Here is a 24,512-nt window from a genome sequence, read left to right on the forward strand (position 1 = left end):
AGTAAATAAAGAGGTAACCATGGAGTCAAATGGAAGTATAAGAACAGAATAAGAATGGAAAATGTAAAGGATGAGGGTGAATTCAATTTTTGATACTATTAGTCAGTAATGTTTATGTTCGTAACCATGCGATGCCATGAGAATATCTAATCCATCGCAAGAGGACTGACTCACTTCAGAGATATATCACAATCACAATTGCATTGCATGCTTCTGTTCTCTTCTGTACTCTTTCTTTTACTGCACTGGAAATTTTGAATTGGATGTATCTGTATGCGTATCCCTTCTAACGCATCTATTCCCTCTCACTCATAACTCCACCCTTTCTTCTTATCACTCCTACCCACTACTCCCATTCTCAACACTGCTTAGATTTTCCCTCACATTTTCCCAACCCACTAAGGCTTTTCAATTTTCATCACTTTTTCACTACTGGGTTGTCAGGATTCCATCCTTTTGGACTTCTATTTGGTCAAAGATCTGGCCTTTTTCTGTTTGGTGTTCCTTTTTTGGGATGTGGTGATCTGGGGTTTGTGGTGCTTGTCCTTGTGAATCTCGCTCCGCAATCCACGACGATTGGTAATGCTTTGAAGTCCGTGTCTTTGCTTTTAGGGTTCCTTTCTTTGTTTTTCTTGTTGTCTGTGAATGCTTGTTGTTCTGAAATGCTTGTGCTTTTGTATTATCAACCAATCAAGGCTGTTTATGGTGCGGTGAATATTCTATTTGCTTTTTGCGTCGTAGTCTAGTGGTAACAGATACCTGCTCATATTCCTCATACATAATGCATCGACAATTTGAATATTGATGTCATTTTTGGGTTATAATGCAGCTTACCTCTCTTTTTTTTTATTACATGTATATTGCAGAGCTCAGGGGGTTCTAAGAGATGGGTGCTGATCTTAAAGAAGAATTGTCCGTGAAAACTCCTGTTTTTGATCTTAAGGTTTGGGAACTGATTGGAATTGCGGTTGGACTGTTTATCATTATCATCCTCTGTGTGCTCTCATTCTGCCTTACTTCAAGGAAGAAGTCTAGAAAAGCCAGGGATAGGGTTCCTGTTAGTCATATACCTGCTGTCTCAAAGGAAATCACAGAAGTGCGAGTTGAGCAAGTGCCGGCGAATGGATTTGTTCCACGTGAAGGAATACTTCTGACAATTCATGATAAATCCAGTGACAAAGAATCAGACAAAGTTATGCTCCATTTAGGTGTTGGGAAGAAGAAGCATGGAGATAGTGGTAGTCACTCGGATTCGTTTCATTACTTGGAGAAAGATGGTGGAGGGTCACAATCAGGGGAGGAGATTAGCTCTGGCTCGGTTGGAATGTACATGCCATCTTCTTCATACCCTTTAACAGCTCCTTCACCTCTCTCTGGTCTTCCGGAATTCTCTCACTTGGGTTGGGGTCACTGGTTTACTCTGAGGGATCTCGAGCTTGCTACAAACCGTTTTTCAAAAGAAAATGTAATTGGTGAGGGTGGGTATGGAGTTGTTTACCGGGGACAGTTGATCAATGGGACTCCAGTGGCAGTTAAAAAGATACTCAATAACATGTGAGTTCCCGCACAATGTCTAAGGCATTGAATTTATTCGAACTTTTGTTTTTAGTTCTCATACTTCTACCAAACTTTGACTACTTTCTCTTCCCTCTGTTCTGTAGTGGTCAAGCTGAGAAAGAATTTAGAGTGGAAGTTGAAGCTATTGGCCATGTCCGGCATAAAAATTTGGTTCGACTTTTGGGGTACTGCATGGAGGGGACTCACAGGTACCCAACTTGTCAATTATATTGCAGTCTCAACAGGCATAGTCTCAATAAATTTCTTAGAGGAATTGAATTATAACTGCCAGAATCATAAAATTATGAAAATTCCTTTGAGTTGCATATTCTTCAGGTTGATCTCAAGTTCAACACACAACAATTTAAGTATGTTATCTTAATTATATTTTCTCCCGTATGGTGGAGTATTTCAGGATGTTAGTCTATGAATACGTCAGTAATGGAAACTTAGAGCAATGGCTTCACGGAGCTATGCGACATCATGGATATCTTACCTGGGAAGCACGTATCAAGATTCTCCTTGGCACAGCTAAGGGGTGAGTTGCTGTGTGTATGCTTCTTCAGGCTTCTGTAGTCCTCATAAAGTTCTTCAGGTTATCACTTGGTCCTAATTTAGAGCAACATATTTGTTTCAGGCTTGCATATTTGCATGAAGCGATTGAGCCAAAGGTGGTGCACCGAGATATCAAGTCAAGCAACATATTAATTGATGATGACTTTAATGCCAAGGTTTCTGATTTTGGCCTGGCTAAGTTACTGGGTTCTGGGAAGAGTCATGTTGCAACACGAGTTATGGGAACCTTTGGGTCTGTTACTTATCTGCTCTTCACTATTTCCTTTTTCCACTCTCAATATTGTTGACAAACTTTGATAAGTTGGATCCTTATATTTATTCTTTCTTTTTTGCTCCGTACAACTGACAGATATGTGGCCCCTGAATATGCAAATACTGGTCTTCTAAATGAAAAAAGTGATGTGTATAGCTTTGGTGTTGTGCTATTGGAAGCAATTACTGGAAGAGATCCAATTGACTATGGTCGCCCAGCACAGGAAGTGAGTAAATCCATCTTGAAGAATTTTCTTGATAAAACTTCACTCAATTCACCAAATAATCGTAAAGCATTACCTTTTGAGTTTGACTTGTTCATCCCAAAAAAGTAATCTGTGTTTTTGTCTTGGCATTAGTTGGATTGCAGCTCATATTTCGATATTTTCTGGCCTATGATCTGAACATATGTTTTTAGACATGTAACATTACTTTATCTTACTGAATAATGTTAGCAACATACTCCTCTACTCGTTTTTTAACTCTTGTTTTATCATTCAGCAAATTTTTATGTGCACCTCACCCTATAACAGAGCGTCAGTATGTTGCTAGGCATTTCTCCTACCATATTGTAGCAAACTTCAGGATAAAATTATTTTGATTCCTAAATGGGTCTAGTTAGACACATTTCTGTTTTGATGCTCTGATGCATAGCTAATTTATGAAATATCTTTATAATTGTTCTTTCCAATACTACAAGAAAATCAATTCATGAGTCATTACGGTCAAAAATTCAGTTACCAACTGAAAACATCTAGAGAAGTTGATATTGACTTTGGAAGCTATAATCAATGAAAAATTTAAACATTTTCCAGAACGCGAGCAATTTGATCTATTGCAACTATGGGTCCTTTGGTCCTCTCTACCAAACTTATTACCCTGCCCTTTTTAAGTCATATCCCTGGCCTTAAAATGCTCTAAACATCATACACCATTGGCTAAATATTAGGATATAAAGTTGGAGTGCCTGATCACTACCTCCACTTTAGCTGTGCTACATATGAATTCCAGCTGGGTGCATGTAATCATTATTTGTGGATTCTATTGATAAACATCATAATTTTGGGGGAAGTAAGTAGGTCCCCAGAATTTCAAAATTCTAGAGCGGTCTATATTTTCGGTAAATTCAAAAACCTTTTCAAGACAGTCCTTAAGTCTAGTTTATTGTTAGATCACCGTGTATAGATCCAACGGAAAAAGGTTTTAAAACAATGTCTTCATTCCTTTTTTATCACTTGAACTTGCCTTGGACCTGACTGATGCAGTATTGATGAATCAATTCTATATTTCTTACATTTATAACGTGAATGCAATGATAGTTGCTGCTGTTGTATCGTATACGACTATGATGCCAAATTTAGATGGCTTGTTTATTTAAGGCTTCCGTACGGGAAATAGGGATTTGAAGTTAGCAGGGTTTTAATTAAGGGTTGTAATTCTGATAAAAATATGAGGAGTTGCAACATTATCAGCTAGGGATTTACCTTCCCAGTTTATTGTTTGTTAGTTATTACCTTATTCTCAGTGATTAGTTTCAACATCTTGTGCTTGATTTTTAACAACAACAAAATTCAGATGTTCTTTGTGTTCTTCTCAGTTGCTTATTTTCTACATCAGTTTGTTATGACAAATTCTGATGAAGGAATTTTGACTGACATTTACGATGAACTACAATGCCCTCAGGTTAACATGGTTGATTGGCTGAAGATGATGGTTGGAAACAGACGATCAGAAGAAGTGGTGGACCCAAACATTGAGGTGAAGCCATCTACCAGGGCTTTGAAACGGGCGCTCTTAACTGCTTTGAGATGTGTAGATCCAGATTCAGAGAAAAGACCCAAGATGGGTCAAGTTGTGCGTATGCTTGAGTCAGAGGAGTACCCTTTAGCTAGAGAGGTTTGTTATGCTGTCACCATTTTTCTAAAAGTGTTTTTTTTTCTTTAATTGTTAATACTGCCATGATACTCAAAAACCTTTTTGGCCTCTGACTAATCTTGGGTCAAGCTGATTGGACCTACTTCAGGCAGGATGTGGATCATTCGGCATCAACCTTTCAGTTTTCATACTAGATCATAAATGGATTCATATATCCCATACTTAAGGGACAATTAGTTTTTACTGAAATAATTTAGACTGACATTTGATTTATTTCATTTGCTGGATACTCAGGACCGTAGGCATCGAAGAAGTCATGGAGTTAACTCAGAAATTGAATCCCATAAGGATAGTTCTGACACAGATGGGAGTGACATTCAAGGTTCTAGATCAGAAAGTGGAAGGTAACTGCAGGCATGAGCTAAGAGAATGAGATTCTTTTTTAGGATCAGTGGTGTGTATAAAGTGAGTGATTTATTTTATTTGTCTGGTTAGATTCTTGGATTTGCCTACCCGAGATGGGTATGGCAGAGGCTGAGCAGGGGATAATATTAATTTGTGTTTTCTTTTCCTTTATTTTGTTGTAGAAGAATAGGTATTTGTTCTAGAAGGATATATTGTTTGTGTATGAAGGTGGGTGTTATTTATAAGAACCCAAATTATTTGGGGTATGTACAGAATCCCATAGCTTTTTCCTAGATTTATTTGATAAATTCGTTGGCCTTGTCACTGGGGAAAAGTAAAATAAACCAGTTCATGGCTGTACCTTCTCGTGATTTTTATAGCTTAGATCATTGCATTTAACACTACAATAGTTACTTAAAAGTTCCCTGATCCTTATAGTCCTTTATTGACTATTATATTACGAGGGTAGACATTGGATTGTAAACTTGTTATTGTTATTATTGGTGGCCTAAAAACCAGGGAAGGAATGAAACAATGAGGCCACTGTAACATGTGTATACAAGTTAATAACTGCAAATATACAATCACCGTAATTTTTCCCTATCATATAGTTAACGGCTAGCGATCGTAAAGAACATATACTCAACTTATCTATGTTTTCATGTGAGAAAGATCTAATAAACACTGAGGTGGAGATAAGAGATAATATTTTTTTTTTAAGATACAAAAGTAAAGGCAAAAACACCATGGATAGGTATGAAATCGGCTAGAGAGATATAGCATCTTTTCTTGGCAATCAGCTTTATTCATGTCGCTATTCCAACTTAAGAGTCTTCACTTCCCATGTGAAATCCGGGTCATCTATTCCAAAACGGCCAAAAGCAGCAGTTTTCAAGAACCTGACGTTTTCACTCTTGAGCTCCAAATTAATGGTAATCATTCGTGGCCTGAAGTCAAAGTTTTCATTCACAAGCTTCAAAATGTCCTCGTCATGAATCTTTCATGTGCCAAAAGTGTCAACAAACAAATAATGTCTCAGCAACAGCAATTGCGTATGATATCTGCACAATGCACCTTCTGGCAAGTCCATTGGCCACATTTCTCTTGGCAGCCTGTCTAGCAATATAGACTCTGCTTCTATCCACTTGGTAGGGTTCTACCCAGAGAAAGCCCCATCACTATGAGCTTCCAACCACCATATGTGTCAACAATGATTTTGCGCCCTGGGACACCTGCATAGCCACGTGGACCACCAATCACAAAACGACTACATGGATTCGGACGCAAATTTGTCTCCTCATACACGTACTTCGCAGCGATAGCAGGCTTAATAACATGCTCTTACAGGTCTGCAACAATCTCATAATTGGTAACAGTTTCATCACGTTGAGTATATATGTATGAGAACAATCGGGACACACACTGGGACCATGGCACCATGGCTCCATGATCATTAGCGTACTCAACAGAGTTCAGTTTTTCCATCACCTCTCAAACCAAGGATAGGTCTCATCTTGCGCACTTCCATGAACCGGGTACCAAGTTCGGCTGTGAGGACGTGACTGAGAGGCGTAAGCTCAGGTGTTTCATCTGTGGCATAGCCAAACTTGTGACCTTGGTCACCAACTCCTATGTCTTCTGGTCGCTTGATGAGGTGGCCAGGGACCCCTTTGCAGTTGTCAGCATCAAGCTAACATCATGGGACACAAATCCTATAGAACATGTTCGCTTTTACGGCGATCTCGCCAAATACCATGACCAAGTTAGTCTTGGTGCAGGTCTCAGGCATTTCTTCTTTCAGCGTCTTGCTCCTCCAAGCACTGCATCAGATATATGAACAGAAGGTATCCATTCTCCTCTAGCTACAAGAGGCAAACCAGGTGTTGGATTGAAGATATATAATTTAGATGCTTCTTGCTAAAATGACTTCTCTGGTTGACTCAAATAAAACACACAAAAACTTCGTACATCATCATGCTCAAACATGGAATGGTGGACATTGAACTACCAACGATACAAATTCAGAACATGATATAAACCCATAAAAGGGACCATATTTGTGCCATGCTAACACATAAAATGTATATAATAGATAAAGATCTATCTGATAAATTATAACGTAGTCATGATTTATATCAAATTTTCTTAAAATTAAATAACAATATTAATATGATCGAATAATTTATATTTTATATTTATTTATACAAAAAAGACGTGAAATATTTTATATTAATATAAAACTTGTATATATATGTTCTCTGATTTATTCTTTAGAGTTTTTGTGGTGACCTCTCTCATCTGTACCACCATCTAAAGTTAATTTTGAGAAACAAAAAAATTCATAAAGTTTATATAAATAAACTGTAGCATGCAAGAAGCTACATACACATACACTCTACCATAGTAGTAAGACCAGCCACATAGAAATTCACACATAACAATACCTAAGAGACTAATACATAGAAAAGTAAACCAAAGCTTAAACCAGTTTTACAGTACTTTATATTACTTAGCAACAGCATTATGGTCTTCTTCTACCCTAGCCAACAAGACTCTCACATTTTCCTATGCATGTGGTGGCACCGGTACCGACCCTCCAACACCTCCGGGAAGAGTGGGCAGAGTAGGGGTACAGCCACCAGGGAAAGTGCAAAACCCGTTTGGGCCAAAGGTCACACCGGTGAAGCTGAAACCTGGGCTTGGGCTTGGAAATATCCCTCCAAGGCCCCCGGATCCAGGGAAGTTCTGGGGCTGCTCCACATTCTCCTCCTCCGTAAGTAATCTTCCTCCTTCTACATTGGAAGCACTCACCAACACTACCATGGCCAACATCACCAACACCTTAGTCACTTTCTCCATTTTTTTTATATCCTAACTCCCTTCTTTGCATGATGACAATGCTCACATTTCTCTCCCCTTTTATAGTGTCAATCCTTCTGGCCTTTGCTTTTAATGCACCCTCCCACTATTAAACATTCTTATCTTTCAATTTGAAAATAAAAATACTAAACTTATAGTTTTCAGACAACTATTTCTCTACAACCAATGTTTAAAATTTTACCATCGAAATTTTTTAAGACATGTTATTGTTTTTACCTAATATTAAATAGTTCTGTTAAGCGTAGTTGAATTTTAAGGGGCAACAAAAAAATTTCCACCCAACATTTTTAACTTTTTATTAGCTGTAGATTTGCTGTTGGAACATCTTCTAAGGTGCACTAGGCCATGCTAACTATAACACTCTTTAGTTGTAAAAATCATGTGGCTGGTGAAGCAGAAGATAGAATTTTTAAGATCATTTATTAGTATAGTTGGGAAATAATGAATTTTCGCAACTAACCAAAGATGGGGGGTTGAAACAAGGTGCAGGCATCCTTAAAAATCTCTGGACATTGACAGAGGGATTAAATACGTTTCCAGTTTCGACATCTACACAACTCAGGAGGTCCAAAAACATTGTGAGTTCTAACACATTTTATGTCTGTCAGTAGTGCCATTGGTTAAACTGCATTATCTGTTTAAAAATGCATCGAACACTGAAACAAAAAGTGGTCCCGGCGGGGCTCGAACCCGCGACCTTCGGCTCATAAGACCAACGCTCTAACCAACTGAGCTACGGGACCATACGTTCATAGTTTCTAAGTAATACTATACCACTAGTATTACTATCAGTCTAAATTCAGCTTAGGGAAGACTTGAACTCCAACTAATATGAACTCCTTGAAACTTCGTGAAGCATTTGCAAGCATATTCAACCAAAACAGATTATGATTAATGGACATGTCTATGTTCCATAAAAGAAAAACATCATTTAATGATAAAAACATAAATGAGGGAAAAACACAACGGTTTCAACGGCCATAACAACTCGTGAAAGCTTAACGGTACACTTGTAATGGCATGAGAGTTTAATGGCTAGATGTAGACTGTGTAGTGTAAGAATAATGATATTTTAATAACTCTGTTTAATCATATAATTAGATTATAGTTTCATATAACTTATTAATTATTTATTTATATTGTTATATTACTATAGCATAGTTATTAAATGGTTGTTTTGATAGTTTATTTTTCATGTCATAATGTTAAGGTTTTCACAGGACTTTTGTACCATTTATAGATATATTTTGTTTTGTTGACAATGAAACATAATGAAAATTTGGGCAATGTCTTCTATTTAATTAATCTCATTAAATAAAATCATTGTTGATGTCGATAAGCTCACTTGCATTGCATAAGTAGATTAGAAATGTAACTATTCCTTGATTGGGTACAGAGTTGGATCACAACAAATGAGTATAGTTTTATGTAGATTGTCAAAAAAATTATTTGTTCATATGCAATGCAACCACTGACATAACATCAGAGTGTCTGGAATTTTGGGTGAAGTAGTTTTCCTTTGCCATTGGTTAGCTTCTACTATATAAAACAAAAGTTGAAGCAGTGATATTTTGGTGAGGTTCAGTGTGAATCAAATAAAGCGAATATGATGTTATGAGAATATAGAGATTGGAGAGCAACGATAATGGTGTGATCGTAGGGTAGGGAGAAGGAGATGGTGGAAGAAGCATTGAGCAAGTGGTACAGAGGATTGAGTATTTCGATTCTGATTCAGCACATGCGTCTCCGATTAAACTCCTCTTGCCTATCGCATCACCATCGGTAAGTCTCTCATTCTGTTCTTCCGTGATCTCCATTGCAATTTCACCTTTCTCGATCCGTCTCTTACTTTAACCAATTCGTATTCGATTCTCCTCGTTGCTGTTTGATAATTCATTCCATTTGTTGTCATTTTCCTAAATTGTGTGAGATGTTGCTTTGCTCTGAATTCTATGACTTGTTAGACGCTTAGTGGTTTTTTCTGCATCGATTGTATCGAATTGGTTTCTCTGTCAGGCTTGGTGACGACGGAACCGAAGCTATGAATTAAGTGGTTCGATTGTTGTCATTGTGTTTGCGTAAATTATGGGGACAGAAAACCCTGGTCGATCAGCCTTTCTTTCTAGACCACCCTTTGATGCAGCACAGGGTATGGTATCTTTTTCGTCAACTGCTACCATGGTTGAGTCAGAGCCTCCTTTTTTCAGACCCACTCCTCCTGCTCCTCCCTTGGCATCCACACCATTTTCATTATCTGCGCCACCGGGCCAGTTTAATGGCTCCTCAGTGCCTCCTCCTCCTTCCAATTCCCCACCTGCTTCTGGACCTTTCCCGCGTTTTCCGATTACACCGTTCCCCTCAAATACTCAAGCACCTCCCCTGTTTCCTCCATCCATGGGACAACCAACATTTCAACCTTCTGCGGATCAAACTCAGTCTTTTCCGGCTTCTCTTCCGCCTCAGCCGCACACGCCTTTTGTTTCAATGGGGTCTGCCCCTCCTGCACTTCCAGGATCAACTGTTCCTCCTCCTGTGTTTCAGCCATCTTTTCCTGGATATCCGCAGAAACAGGCTGGCACAGAAATGCAAGCTTCCCCTGTGTATTCCTCTAACCCTTCAAATCAAGGAAATTATGGGTCTGTCCCTGCACCACCTTTGCCTTTTCAACCTCATCAAGGAGTTTATGTTTCGCAGCCCCCAATGGCTGCTCTGTCAGGCGTCCAGCCCATGCAACAACCGGGATCTGGACAGCCTACAGTTGCCATTAATGGCTTGGCAGAAGACTTCAATTCGCTGTCAATTCAAACTCGTCCTGGACTCATGGAGCCGTCCATTGATGCTAAAGAATTGCCAAGGCCATCGGAAGGTGATGAGGAGCCAAAGTCTTTAGCTGATATGTATCCCATGAACTGCAATCCTAGATATCTACGACTCACGACCAGTGGAATGCCTGGTTCCCAGTCCTTAATTTCAAGGTGGCATCTTCCTCTTGGAGCAGTTGTATGTCCGCTTGCAGAGCCTCCTGATGGGGTTAGGGCCTCACTATCCTTTTCAATTATTTGTAACTCATAGAGGGCATGCTATTTTTTCTTTGTGCATTGATTTTTATTTGATTTCAGGAAGAGGTACCCATAGTTAATTTTGCTGCAACTGGTGTCGTACGCTGTAGGAGATGCCGCACATATATAAATCCCTATGTCAAATTTACTGAAGGCGGAAGAAAGTTCCGGTGCAACGCCTGCTCCTTGCTTAATGACGGTACCGTCTACATTCATGTGCTTCACAAATTTAGAATAATATAAGAAGGAAGTTGACGTAATTAAATCTCTAATGAGAAAAATGACCTAAACTTCAGTCCATTACATTTTGAAAGAAGAGCATGCTTTATGGTTCTTATTAAATTGAAGTAATGTACATATTTAAAGGGGAAAATTGAAGTAATTAAGGCTCTGTTTATGAGATATTAATATATTATTTGAAAGTGACCAGACTCCAGTCCATCAAATTCTGAAACAAGAACATGCTTATTGGTTCTGAAAATTCATTATTTCAGTATTATTCCCATTTTAACTCCGTAGCGTCACTTGTTACTTTTACAAGGTGGAATTGTAATGTTAGAGACCATGTGATTGGTTTAATGTCTTTAGTAAGATGCTAATATATTGAATCTTATGGCGTCAATCCAGACTTGTTACCTCCATGCTTAATGAAAATATTCTGTGATGAAAGTTGTTTGTTTGTCTTCACTGTAGCTTGCACATTTAATTGGTTTAATACATCTTTCTGAAAATGCTGATTTATTGGCCTTGTGTACAGTTCCTAGTGAATATTATGCACAACTAGATGCCATTGGCAGAAGAGTTGATTTGAATCAACGACCTGAGCTTTCAAAGGGTACGGTAGAATTTGTTGCCCCAGCAGAATATATGGTGCGGCCTCCTATGCCTCCAGTATATTTCTTCCTCATTGATGTTTCCATATCTGCAGTTAGAAGCGGAATGATTGAGGTAAGTACTTCACTTGGAGCACTTTAAACATTAGTAGGTTTTGTTGTTATATAACCTTGATGATTTCATTCTTTTGTGTGGCAATTTTTTTATTCATATGAAATCTAGCTTATGCACAACTGAAGCCTGGAAGCAGTGTATAATTTGCACTGCATTCTAAGAATTTCTTAACAAGATCAAGGGGTTTTCAGGTCGGATTTAAGAAAATAATTGTAGAGGTATGTAATATGTTTGTATTTGTGCATGATTTGCGTATTTGAAACTCAGCTCACCGGGTGCATGTGATAAATTTCTTTTACTAACCTGAACAAAAAGATTGGGCAATGTGTCTTAAATGTTTTTATTTATAGTTTAGACAATCCAGTGATCTGCGCATTAAAATCTGGTTTAACTTAGGTTTTCAATAATTTTCTATATTACCAGCCATATTGTTCTGCTTTTCCTTTTCCCTGCCTGAAAGTTCACTTTAAAGAGTTTTTAGTGTGTTAATTAAAGTTTTTGAAGAAAAAAACAACAGAGTCTATAAAATGTCTGATTGAAGTTTATTTGAAATGTTTTGAGCAACTTCTAAACAAAACTGTAATTGTGATTATCTCTCAAAACAGAAGTATTTTTTTTTGTAATTGTATTTAACCATTAAAAAAAAACACTTTTCATCAAATCTCTAAGCAATAACTATTTTTTTACAAAGCTGGATCTTGGGTGCCCATCTACTTGAGATTCCACTGTTTTGTAGACTTGGGTGGTAATAAATGTTTTTTATGGGCAACTCTAATTTGTAGACATATATTTTCATTTGGGGATGCCAAAATCCAGTTCAACCCAAAATTAATTTCTTTTGTGCAAGATAAAGTTCAGCTTCAAGTGCATTCTGGAGTTGTTATTCCAACTCACATCATTCTTTGTTGTTGGTTCATGTTGTTCTTATTCCAGGTTGTGGCCCAAACAATCAGGTCATGTTTAGATGAGCTCCCGGGCTATCCACGAACACAAATAGGGTTTGCAACTTTTGACAGCACAATACATTTTTATAACATGAAGGTCTGCAGTATTATTAGTATTAATATTGTTAATATATCTCTATCTTTGCCTTAATTGGCTCAACATTTTGCTTATTATTCTATGTTACACTTTTCCAGTCATCCTTGACTCAGCCACAAATGTTGGTGGTCTCAGATCTGGATGACATATTTGTTCCCCTGCCAGATGATCTCCTTGTCAACTTATCAGAATCAAGAAGTGTGGTGGAAACGTTTCTTGATGGTCTACCATCCATGTTCCAGGACAATGTGAATCTGGAATCTGCTTTTGGTCCTTCTCTGAAGGCTGCCTTTTTGATTATGGTATATTAGTCCCTTTTTGCCTGCTACTTTGAATTTGTTTTGTTGTTATTATTATTATAGGTTGTTGTTTTGGTTGCAACGCATAAGTAGTTGTGATCTTTTTGGCTCAAAATTCATTGAGCATAGTATCTATTAATTGAAAGTTAAAACAATGCTACAATATGATTTAAAAGATTGTTTTCATGCTAAAGAGTGGGATGTTTAATGTTAGACAATATGAATGCAAACTTACTAGTTATAATTTTCTATTATCTGTGTGTATTGTGTATTTGCGTGCGCGCTTAAATGTATTTCCTGGGATCATGGCAGGAAAATCTTAACCCAGTTTTAGATAATTCATTTAACATGGCAGTTATTATTGAAATATCTTATTTAAATTTTAATATTCAATACTTTGTTCAATTGCAAGGATGGGCCTTCTATTACTACTAGGCACTCTAAATAACCAAATGTCATTGAATAAATCTGGTAGATCAGAATAATGAACCAAGTTACATGCACAGAGATGGAACCCATGGTTTGCTAAGTTTAAAGGAGGGTCCATTTGAATTTGTAGAATTTTAGTGCAATTGTTCCATCCCTTTACAAAATTATACTTTCCTATGCATTTCTGTTTTGTGAATTTTTCCTGCCTCTCTATAGAGTCAACTTGGAGGGAAATTGTTAGTTTTTCAAAACACACTCCCATCTCTTGGTGTTGGTCGATTGAAACTACGTGGAGATGATTCTAAAGTCTATGGCACAGATAAAGAACACGTGTTAAGACTGCCAGAAGATCCCTTTTACAAGCAAATGGCAGCTGAGTTTTCTAAATACCAAATCTCAGTAAATATGTATGCATTCAGTGATAAGTACACCGACATCGCATCCCTAGGTAAATCATTTTTAATTTCTTTAACTTCTCCATGGAATGGATACTTATGATGATTCTCTGATGAAATAATGTTGCTTACCTATGGTTTTCTTAGTTCTCTGTAGATTTCATTTATACTTTTGAATACTAAACTTAATTGAATGAGTACCACGTTTTTACTCTTCTGTGGTGTATGATAGTGCTGTGTGATTAAGGATGGGTGAATGTCAACTAAAAGGGACACTCAAATATGTGTCTACCGAAGGGTTATCTCCCTTTCCTTGACTGCTTAGTTGGCATTGGCCAATTATTTGGTGATGCACCTTAATTGGCCGTGAGCAAATGCATGCATTTTCTTTGCTTGTAATTCTGTTAAATTTGCATCCTTCAGTATAGTATAAGTGGTCTTATAAGCACATACTCTTGCAGCTAACAAACTTATATTTATAGGTGACAAAGTGCACTATTTGCTTACAATTTATTATTTATAGGAACTCTGGCAAAGTATACTGCTGGTCAACTCTATTACTATCCAGCTTTCCAATCAGTCATTCACGGGGAGAAACTAAGAAATGAGCTAAGGAGAGACCTTACCAGAGAAACTGGCTGGGAAGCAGTATTGCGAATTAGATGCGGTAAAGGTCTGTGTTGAAAATTTTGACCTTGCTTACTTTTTGTTTTTCTTCTGAATCGTGCTGCAAGTATTCAGTTATATACAAATATCTACAATATGATAGTTGTCAAATGCTTTTGTGCTTCTAGGTGTCCGTTTCACAACTTATCATGGAAACTTTATGCTAAGGTCCACAAATTTGTTAGCACTTCCAGCCGTGGATTGTGATAAAGCCTTTGCCATGCAGTTATCACTTGAAGAAACATCACTGACAGATCAGACAATGTATTTCCAAGTTGCATTGTTGTATCCTTTCTTCCATAATCCTTGAGATGAGTTATAATTATAAATCATCTACATCTTCATCTTTTTCTGATAATTTTTTAATGATTTGTTTCATAATACTTCCATTTGTGAGATAGATGTATAAGTTCATTCTTGCAGCACAATCATCTATGAATCATGAGGCCTTTCTCATCCATCCCGTTTTCGAATTAAGCGTATGTTTGTCACACATTAAAAACTCATTTCTAGGAATACGAACTTGGGAATGTAGATTCCTCATGTTTGCTACTAATTAAAAACGTCCTAGGAATATTAACTTAGGAATGTAGATTTCCCGTGTTTTGTTATTAGCATTGAAAATGTATTCTTAGGTATTGTTTATTCCCTAGGGACTGTTATGCCATGAATTAAGTCATTTATATTGGAAAAACAAAATAAAATGAACTTATTTTATCTTTTTCATTTTTGTTTTAGCACATTTTATTGTGTATTTTTATTTTTATTTCTTCTATGCTTTGCATCAACGTAGAAGTCTGTCAGGCTTGTTACTCAGTTAAGGTCATTATGGGAGTTCAATTAGAATCTGAAACTTCTTCAAGAATGGTGTCATCCTTAACTGAAATAGGTATACTGCATCTTGTGGAGAAAGGCGTATCAGAGTACATACAGCAGCAGTTCCAGTAGTTAAAGACTTGGTAGAGATGTATCGCTTGGCTGATACTGGTGCAATTTTATCTCTGTTTAGTAGGCTGGGTAGGGTGACATGACTTTTATTCTAGTTACATCATATGTATGGATCATAGATTCATAGTTTCTTTCATCTTCCTAAGCAGTTTCTTATATTTGCAGCAATTGAGAAAACATTATCCCATAAACTTGAAGATGCCCGGTGTGCTGTACATTTAGGAATTGTGAAAGGCCTCCGAGATTATCGAAATATCTATGCTGGGCAACAGCGCTTGGTGAATAGGATGATATATCCTGAGTCATTAAAGTTCCTACCCTTGTATGGTTTAGCTCTTTGTAGATCAGCACCTCTCCGTGGTGGATATGGGGATGTTTCATTAGATGAACGGTGTGCAGCTGGACACACAATGATGACCCTAACAGTAAAAAGGATGTTGAAACTTCTCTACCCTAGTTTGCATCGACTTGACGAATATCTTCTAAATGTATGCCTTTACTGCCTCTGAAAACTTATGGCGAAAATGGTTTAAATGTCTGCTCCTTGAATTATTTTTGTCTGTGTTTATGTTCAGGCTGGTGATTTGAAAAAAATTGATAGAAGGTTACCTTTGACTAGGGAGAGCTTGGATTCTAGGGGCCTTTATATATATGACGATGGCTTCCAGTTCATTTTATGGTTTGGTAGAGTGATTTCACCTGACATAGCTAAGAACTTACTTGGGTCTAACTTTGCAGCAGAGTTTTCAAAGGTACTGTATATTCAATAAAGACTAGGAGAAAGCGCAGTACATGGGTTTATTATTCTTGTCATTTTAAGTTCTTTTGTTTCTTAAAACTTTCGTGTTTATCTCATCTTTTTCTAATTTCTTCATAAGTGTTTTTGGTTCTTCATTAAGGATTGTTAATTTCAAATTATTCTCTCTGCAATCTGATGCATGCACATGTATATATGATTGTTGAATTATAAACAATCATTATTATATCGAGCTTGCTTGGTAGTTTTAGAATAATTGATACTTGAAAAATTATTGATGTGTTCTTGCATTTGAGCTGAAAAGTATATTGTATGTGAACCTTGAGATATATGACGGGAGTGTTCAATACATAAATTTAGTATGCATTTCTCAGTGCTGCAGCTTCATGATCAAAAATATGAATTCATAGTTGATTTTGTGTTAAATTTGTCCCTTAGATGGTTTAGACTTACGCCAGTGTTGATTGATATCCTATTTAATAATTTTGCAGACTTCTGATGTATTCCTCCCCTTTTTCTCTCGTTCAATAACATGTGGCATCTATTTTCAATTGTATATATGTTTTATTTCCTTGAACAGGTTACTCTAAATGAGAATGAGAATGATACTGAAATGTCTCGGAGGCTGATAAAGGTACTTGAGAAGCTCAGAAGTACTGACCGTGCATATTACCAGTTGTGCCGCCTTGTGAGGCAAGGTGAACACCCCAGAGAAGGATTCCTTCTTCTTTCAAACCTGTTTGAGGACCAGTTGGGTGCTAATAATGGATATGCTGATTGGATGATACAGATTTCCAGACAAGTGCAACAAACATAATATAGAGGTACTGATTCTAATCTTCTGTAAGGAAGCTTCAATTAAAGCTGGTGATTTTCATGCGGGCAATCAATATTCACCATCGATTTTTACCTTGAATATTTCTCATCCTCTGGTAATTGTCCCTCTTATAGTGCCCAGTCATAATCAACAGTACGTAGACTGTGAAGCAGTTTACATTATATATCCTTTGAATGAAATTTGGATCACCTAAATCTCGCCTAAATGGAATCTCAAAAAAACAGAGAAACAGGATCCTTTGATGTTTTACATAGGGGGAAACATTATATAGAATTTAGTACGAAAGAATTGTAGTATGTGTATACATTTAGGCAGGTTAATCAAGTGAGAACCTGAGAAGTGAGAAGAGTTTAATATTAAGTATTTAAACACACATAAATGGTAAAGATTGTTCATACTTAAATGAATTCAAGATTGGTCATTTATTTGAGATTGAACAGTCGAATTTATTTCCTCTCGGGCTGTCACTTCTCCTCACATTCACATACATTACGTAGTTTCTACCCAATTTGAGATTGATAGCTATATTGACTTGAACATAATCATATATCTCCTTTATGTAGTGATTACCTTGTGAACATTTTCTATGGCTTAATATGGTGGTTTTTTTTTGTCAGGATTGTTACGTGTATCGTAATTGAAGGAATTTTTCGTTTCTTCATTAGAAATAAATTGAGTTTATGCATGGGATGCATTACAAGCGTGGATGCTTGACTAGGCTAATTGGTCGTTAGAAGGATGTTTCATGGACACTGCAAGTTCGCCCTGGAATGTATCAATTAGGTGAACTGTAACTTAGTGATTAGATTCAAAGTGTTTTTCTTTCCTTGGAATAGAAAATAAAACTCTTTTGGATAGGTTGCAGTTATCTGAGGTATAATTTCATTTTTTAATTCAAATTGTTTTTTGGCTAGGGAGAGTAAACACAGAGAGAGAAGTCAAGTCAAAATCAGTGCTAATTCTTGAATTTTGTTTGCTGGTAATTTTTATTTATTCTGATATTCAGATTTTGGAACTATTCTCTTCCAAATCATCATTTTACCTTTGTCAGCAAACTTTCGTTTTCGCACCATTTTTTTTCACTCCTGGGGGTTGTCTGTAATATTGGCAAATATGAAAAGTAAAAGTTATAAAATTAGTTGGACGTTATTTTGTAGATAAAAATAAATATAGTAATTATATTTTTACATTTTTAGTAAATTTTGATTTCTTATTTGTTTTGATTAAAAAATAAATATTTTATTAAAAATAAAAATTAGACGGTAAAATCAGTATTATGATTAAAACGAGTATTATAATATTGAGGAAGAAATATATAGAATTATCTGCACCATTGTATAATGCATACCTTTTTTATAACTTTCTTTGGTGTTCACTTTTATTAGACTATTAAGACTTCCTAGTTTTCCATGAAGAGTTTTTTTTTAAAGTATTGAGATAAAAAAAACAATAACAATAAAAATGTAATTTATTAGGAAAATGACATAATCAAAATTCAAACTCTGGACCACTCAATTGACTAACTCAAACACAAGTGAGTACCATTTATACTTATGTCAACAACCAACATTGATAAGTTCAAATGTATTTTTAAAAAAAATCTATTATCAAAAAATGGAATAATCGAGAAATTTGTTTAAAAAAACACAATACCAAAATTACGGAAAAGTTCATTTATTATTAGTCAGTAACTTCAAAAAATACACTTGGGTCCTGGTTATCATTTTCTTATAAGAGATTGATCAATTCTTTTATATGACACTTTATAGTTTCAATACAATACTATTCTTTTCTTATTTGCCTTTATTAAATATTACGAGTACATGTGTATTTTATTAATGAATTGTAGAGAAATAATTTTAAAGTTCATTGGTAACGAGTGTATAAATGTGGTCAATTGGTATCATTTAAAAAAACAAATTCCACATAATTAGTCTTATTCATATTAGTGATTCTGTTAAAAAACTTATTGTTGTTATTAAGAACTAGAAACACTATATTTTATATGAAAAAATATCTCAAATTATACACATTATTTGTGGAGGCAATGACACCACATCTCAACTTCCACAATTATTTAATGCATTGCGAATCCAAAAATGTGTTAATTTGTCTTGATTCAGTGTTGCTTATGAATAAAATATCTGCACATTGAATTTCTCAACTCCAAAATTGGATTAAATTGCAAAGATAATGAGCAAGTATAACTAATACACTTATGTTATTATAAATAATTATTATCCAAATATTGAATGTTGAAATTGTGTACCATGGATCAATTAAAAATAAGCAACCACTATAAAAATTGAATAGGTTATGATTTTTTTTAGTTAATTAACTACTAAATATAACATAAAAGAATCCATCTTCTTCTTATTCTAAATGAAGAAGTTATCTTAGATGGGTTGTTGGGTTTAAACAACATTTAGGATCTTTATTTTTTTAAAATTATAAATAAGTATAAAACTAATATTTAATGTAAAGAATTGAAAAGAAAAACTAAATAGAAATTAGTTTCTTTACTTTCAATGTTTATGTTCTTTTTTCCTATTAGGAATTAATTGCACGTTCTCATTTGCGATAATTAATATAACTATGTTATCAAATTTTCCATTTAGAAAACTTATTTAATATTCAAAGTTTTAATTGCCCATTAATGACTATATACTTTAGATATAACAATGAGAATAAATTAGTAAGAGTTTGATTAAGGCAATGATTAGTCAATTATCAATATTGCCTTTTAAGGATATTTATTCAAGTGCTAATTGACTTGGGATAAGAATAACTAAGTTAGTTTTTTCCAACATAAAATTAGTTAATGCATTCAAAAAATTCGTATAATTTTTCTAAACTTTTTATTCTGTTTATACATAAATTAATTTTATTTTGTAAAGAAACTCGCTTATTTTTTTATTTATTTTTATCGAAAAATACTCAGAAAAAACTTGTTTAAAACCAGGTAATATTAAATTATCAATTCTATTTTCATTTTATGAAATGTAATGTTACCTTCGTGTACTTTTCTTTAAACGACCGAGTTATATGTAACAGCCGTAACTTATTACACATTTTGATCAAGACAAATATATACCTTTACTTAAATAATTATTAAATAATAAATAAATTTAGAAAAATTAATAATTAATCACTATATTAATCATATATTTATTTATAAACATAATTATATATTATTTTATAAACTAGAAATTATTAATATTTGAAATAATATTTATTATTTATAAAAAAATATAATTAATTTGTGAATTGAAGTCCAAATAATTTTTAACATTAATTATTAAAGCTTTTAAAAATAAAGAATTTATAATTAATAATAATAGTTAGTTAAAACATTAATAACTAATGTTATAGATTAATTTAAATTCTAATCTATTAACTAATTATAATATTTATTAATAATAAAGATTATTTTATATACCAATAAATTTTAGAGTTTGTAAAATGGTGTATAATTTAGTTGATATAATGACTAATTATTTTGGTTTATAAATTTAAGGTTAAACCCATTCGAAGGTCTCTATTTTCGTGGGGTTGTCCCAGTTACATCCCTGTCTTCTCATTTTTGTCAATTTGATCATTTTTATTGAATAATTGACTCAATTGAGTCCTTGCCGTTAAATCAACTTAACCCCGTTAAGTTTTTTATTACCTGTGAGGGTGACGTGGATGTAATTTTAGACGTGGCTTGCAGAGAGCGTTATACGTGGTTTTTCATAATCATGTGGCATTTTCCTAAAAGAACATTTTAAAAATTGGGGTTTTTCTGAAACATTTTATGATTCTCGCAATTGCTCGAGGAGGAGAAACGAAGGCGTTGGAGCTCTCACGGCGTGGTCTCGCGACGACGCAAGGAGTTCGCGATTCTCGCGGCGGCGCTAACCTGGAACACCCTCTAGCAATTTCAATCAACCCCATATCATCAAGGTTCGCGCAGTTACCAACAGACAAAGACGGAAGCCCATGGCAGAGAAAATCCGAAGCGATCTATGCAAGGGTTTCATCAATTAGGGTTTCATATTGGCAAGGGGAAAACACTCTGTTGCTTCTGCGGCGGCTGCTCGCGTTCTGTCATGGCTTCAGTGAATTGGACTGGTGTTGATGGTTTCTTAGGTGACGTGATTGTGGTTTGATTGGTTGCCATGGTTGTCGAATGAAGGTTTGAGTGGCGCGAGATGGAGAAGAGGGGTAGACGAAATTTGCGCTTAGGGTTCTTCGTAGGGTTTGATTTGGGGTTCTTGGGCTGTTGCGCGAATTTGCTTTTCTCTGGTCTCGATTTCTGATGCAGGTTGTGCGAAGGAGATGACGGCCATGGGAGGAGTTTCGCGTCTTTTGGTTCATGATGAAGATGGTGATTTTTGGTTGTTGATGTGGAGGCGCAATTCTAGGTTGGTTTTTGTTTGCAGGTGAATCTGGGCTTGATGATGAACGCAGAACGGAGATGTTTCCATGGTTGACGTCCTGCCAATTTGAAGCTTCGGATTTTCTCTTCTCAATTCAAACTTTAATTAACCCTAATTTTTTAAATGTTTCATTTAGAAAATGCCACATACAAGGGTTTCATTAATAAAAAGCCACGTATAAGGGTCTGTGCACGCCACGTCTGCAAAATTATCCACGTCACCCTCACAGGTTAGCAAAATCTTAACCACGTTAAGTTGATTTAACGGCAGGGACCCAATTGATTCAATTTTTCAATATTAAAGACTTAATTGGCAAAACTTAAAAGACAGAGATGTAACTGGGACAATCCCACGAAAATGGAGACCTTCGAATGGGTTTAACCTAAATTTAATTATTATTTAATATTTTTTATAGTATGTTATTAACATTTATTTTTATAATATTATTATATCAATTATATTATCATTATTTTTATTATTTTATACAGTCTCCATAATCTTTCTATCTATTAATTAGAATTTATGTGTTCACTCAAAATTTCCAAATTTTACACATAACCTATCTAAATATCTGTTTCTTAACAGCATGAATCCACTTATACTAAGCATTACAACCATCCCATTTTCTATTTATCACCTAATATGATAACTATTTAAAAATAACATAAAATGCATGTGAATAAAACTTAATTAACTCTCTTTTAATTAATATATGACTATCAACCTCAAACAAGATAACATTACCCTACTAACAGACATGTAAACGTATTTCCAACACTTTAGGTCAATAGTTAACAGCAGACTGTATTATGTTTTATAACCTATGTAGAATGAAACTTCATAAGTATATAAATGTTTAAATAAATTTAAATACTGATGCATGCAGCATGTTTTCCAAAGGAACAGACAGAATTTGGAGTCTTTGTTGTGTTGTTGGTATATGTATATATATTTATATATTATTTTTCTTCCCTTAGATATTGGTTTTAAGTCTGCATAATTGGTTTTAACAGCATGTTTGGATGAACAGAAGTGAGCATGTGAGTGATGGACTATATAAAGAAGTTTTTGAAGCATATTTAAAGTTTGCACATGATTCATGCAGGCTGATATGCAATTAGGCAAATAAGTCAGCTCATTTATTAGCTGCTCTGTCTTTTGGTAAATCTTGGACAAACCACTCAAAAGAGGTGCCTAATCTCCCTTTGACTCTTTTTGCTCTTTGATTTTTCTGTTGTCATTTATCCTCTTTTCAAATTAATGTTGTTGGAATCACTGTTCAATATTAAATGTACCTTAACCAAAATTATACTATCAATAAACAAAAAATTAATAACTATACTGATTAAATGATCTCTTAAAACAACCAGTTTTTTCTTTTTTTTCTATGTATGGAGAGTTGAAAAAGGTGAGACAGAAGAAGTGAGGAGTAGTTAGAGGGAGCATTGTTCTGCATGAATAATTAATTGCTTGAGTTTTGAGAAAAATTAGTTGTTGACTATGAAGAAGAAGAGCTTTATGTGTACAAAAATATAATTAATGGATTATTTGACTATTATAACCGCCCAATAAGTGGTCATGATTCAGACATGCAGCACCGTCCTAGACCTACAACAACTACACACCAATGCTCCTTTTCACTTTTATTTTACCTTTTCTTCAAAATTTATATGCTATTGCTACAATCATTTACAGTAAGATTATAGCTTTTTACAAATTTTATTGGAAATGTTATGCTGTCAACAAGAAAAATTGTTTTTCTCTTTCTGTCATGTTAATTACAGCATATTACTTACTAGAGTACGATGTTCTTTTTTATATGTATATATTATAAACTTTAAATGTACCACACATGATGCATTGAATAGCTTTGTCGTGATTTTGTTATGCAATTCTATTTAAATAATTAGGAAGTCAAAATATATAAATTTGTATATTTCAAATGTCAATATTCTAAGAGCAAAGTTAATTTGATGTTTCATTCAACATTAAAAAATTATCTAATTAGACGTTTCAAATGCATATTCTAATGTATAATTTTAAAATATATCATAACTATTGGAAGTTCTATAGTTATTAGAAATGAAGCCAATTACAAGAGAATCTCATTTTATAAATTAATTTTATGATATTGAATTAGGTTTTCATTTTAATAAACAAAATCTTAAATTTTAATTCAAGTTAAAGAGTCAAAAGTAGACAAACTTTTCTATTTCAAATGTCAATTTCCTAAAAGCAAAGTTAAATGGGCACTTCACTTTATAAAATAACATGAAATTCTCAAAGTAAAACTATAATAGTATTTTCATCCATATAATTTTAGTTATTGAGGTAGATATTACTAGTATTATTATAACATTTTTAGTTCTTGGTTAGATTTAGTACATTTAATTTGAAATTATTACTCATTTTTTATACAAATTTTAAACGACCTATTTTTCTCCTAGTTAAACTTACTAGTATTTTAAATATTTTGGCAAAAAAATTATAAATTGTTCTAATCCTAAATTTGTCAAATAATATAATTAAATTCATCGTCACACATACGAAAGTTAAGAGGAATAATTAGTCATATTTAATGAGGGTTTAAAAAACTAATAGATTTTGTTAGAATCTCGTTATCAGTCTAAAGTGGATATCAATATTTTGATTTAAGTTTGTAGAGTGACATTATTAAGGTCACACTAAATATCTCAAACATTCCACATTAGATAGTGAATTTCTGTTATAATTTTGTCTTTAAAAAGTAGTTCGTAATAAGATTGGAATGAGAAAAAAATATTTAAATTCTGAATTGAGTTAGTAAAAATATAAATAAAAGTACAACTTTGTTTTAATTTTTTTTATAATTGAATCTTATATATATATATATATATATATATATATATATATATATATATATATTATATTACTTTTCACATGATGCTTGATATATTTTTATTTGGAATTAAACATTTTTTGATGTATTAAAGTTTCACTAATTAAGCTTTTTGTGGACAAAAATGTTATGATTTTATTTTTTATATATTAGTTATATTCATTTTTGTAATTACTTTATAATATTTATTTTAGTATATACAATTCTTTACTAATTTTTTTAGATAATATATTTTATTTTATCCTTTTTTTTTGTAAACATTTTTTAATTCACTTTTATAATCATTTT

At 34.2% G+C, this 24,512-nt stretch overlaps 2 protein-coding genes, 1 non-coding gene and 2 pseudogenes across 4 annotated transcripts; 2 read left to right on the forward strand and 3 right to left on the reverse strand.

Moving 5' to 3' along the window:
* The first annotated feature begins 81 nt into the window (after nucleotides 1–81).
* On the forward strand, nucleotides 82–5,025 carry LOC124832107 (putative receptor-like protein kinase At5g18500). The gene is made up of 8 exons (XM_047306233.2): nucleotides 82–579; nucleotides 867–1,554; nucleotides 1,662–1,766; nucleotides 1,973–2,095; nucleotides 2,195–2,365; nucleotides 2,483–2,612; nucleotides 4,069–4,281; nucleotides 4,555–5,025. The coding sequence occupies exons 2-8, from the start codon at nucleotides 887–889 to the stop codon at nucleotides 4,666–4,668; spliced, it is 1,524 nt and encodes a 507-aa protein (XP_047162189.1). The 5' UTR covers nucleotides 82–579; nucleotides 867–886; the 3' UTR covers nucleotides 4,669–5,025.
* A 152-nt stretch (nucleotides 5,026–5,177) lies between these two features.
* LOC124832108 (S-adenosylmethionine synthase 2-like) lies at nucleotides 5,178–6,454 on the reverse strand (annotated as a pseudogene).
* Nucleotides 6,455–7,220: 766 nt separating this feature from the next.
* LOC148194486 (uncharacterized) lies at nucleotides 7,221–7,463 on the reverse strand (annotated as a pseudogene).
* A 751-nt stretch (nucleotides 7,464–8,214) lies between these two features.
* On the reverse strand, nucleotides 8,215–8,288 carry TRNAI-UAU (transfer RNA isoleucine (anticodon UAU)). Its single transcript has one exon. It is a non-coding gene; the product is annotated as a tRNA-Ile (tRNA).
* Nucleotides 8,289–8,919: 631 nt separating this feature from the next.
* Nucleotides 8,920–17,943, forward strand: LOC124832104 (protein transport protein SEC24 A-like). Of its 2 annotated transcripts, XM_047306228.2 has the most exons (14): nucleotides 8,927–9,327; nucleotides 9,562–10,575; nucleotides 10,665–10,803; nucleotides 11,362–11,552; nucleotides 12,486–12,593; nucleotides 12,692–12,895; nucleotides 13,538–13,769; nucleotides 14,240–14,389; nucleotides 14,511–14,667; nucleotides 15,272–15,399; nucleotides 15,496–15,818; nucleotides 15,906–16,082; nucleotides 16,668–16,911; nucleotides 17,543–17,943. In XM_047306228.2, the coding sequence occupies exons 2-13, from the start codon at nucleotides 9,631–9,633 to the stop codon at nucleotides 16,902–16,904; spliced, it is 2,991 nt and encodes a 996-aa protein (XP_047162184.1). In that variant the 5' UTR covers nucleotides 8,927–9,327; nucleotides 9,562–9,630; the 3' UTR covers nucleotides 16,905–16,911; nucleotides 17,543–17,943. The 2 variants fall into 2 exon arrangements, 1 of the variants encoding a protein (XP_047162184.1); XR_015781632.1 differs by lacking the exon at nucleotides 17,543–17,943 and having other exon boundaries at nucleotides 8,920–9,327; nucleotides 15,950–16,082; nucleotides 16,668–16,806.
* The last annotated feature ends 6,569 nt before the right edge of the window (nucleotides 17,944–24,512 follow it).

The sequence above is a fragment of the Vigna umbellata genome, chromosome 8 (assembly GCF_029865625.1).
Source record: "Vigna umbellata cultivar VRB3 chromosome 8, Vumbellata_1.0, whole genome shotgun sequence".
Classification (NCBI taxonomy): Eukaryota; Viridiplantae; Streptophyta; class Magnoliopsida; order Fabales; family Fabaceae; genus Vigna; species Vigna umbellata.

Coding starts and splice junctions, on each gene's coding strand:
- LOC124832107 (XM_047306233.2), top strand. CDS start 887: ATGGGTGCTGATCTTAAAGAAGAATTGTCCGTGAAAACTCCTGTTTTT. Junction 1,767..1,972: donor TGCATGGAGGGGACTCACAG/GTACCCAACTTG, acceptor GGAGTATTTCAG/GATGTTAGTCTATGAATACG. Junction 4,282..4,554: donor AGTACCCTTTAGCTAGAGAG/GTTTGTTATGCT, acceptor CTGGATACTCAG/GACCGTAGGCATCGAAGAAG.
- LOC124832104 (XM_047306228.2), top strand. CDS start 9,631: ATGGGGACAGAAAACCCTGGTCGATCAGCCTTTCTTTCTAGACCACCC. Junction 15,400..15,495: donor ATCTCTGTTTAGTAGGCTGG/GTAGGGTGACAT, acceptor TTATATTTGCAG/CAATTGAGAAAACATTATCC. Junction 15,819..15,905: donor TTGACGAATATCTTCTAAAT/GTATGCCTTTAC, acceptor GTTTATGTTCAG/GCTGGTGATTTGAAAAAAAT.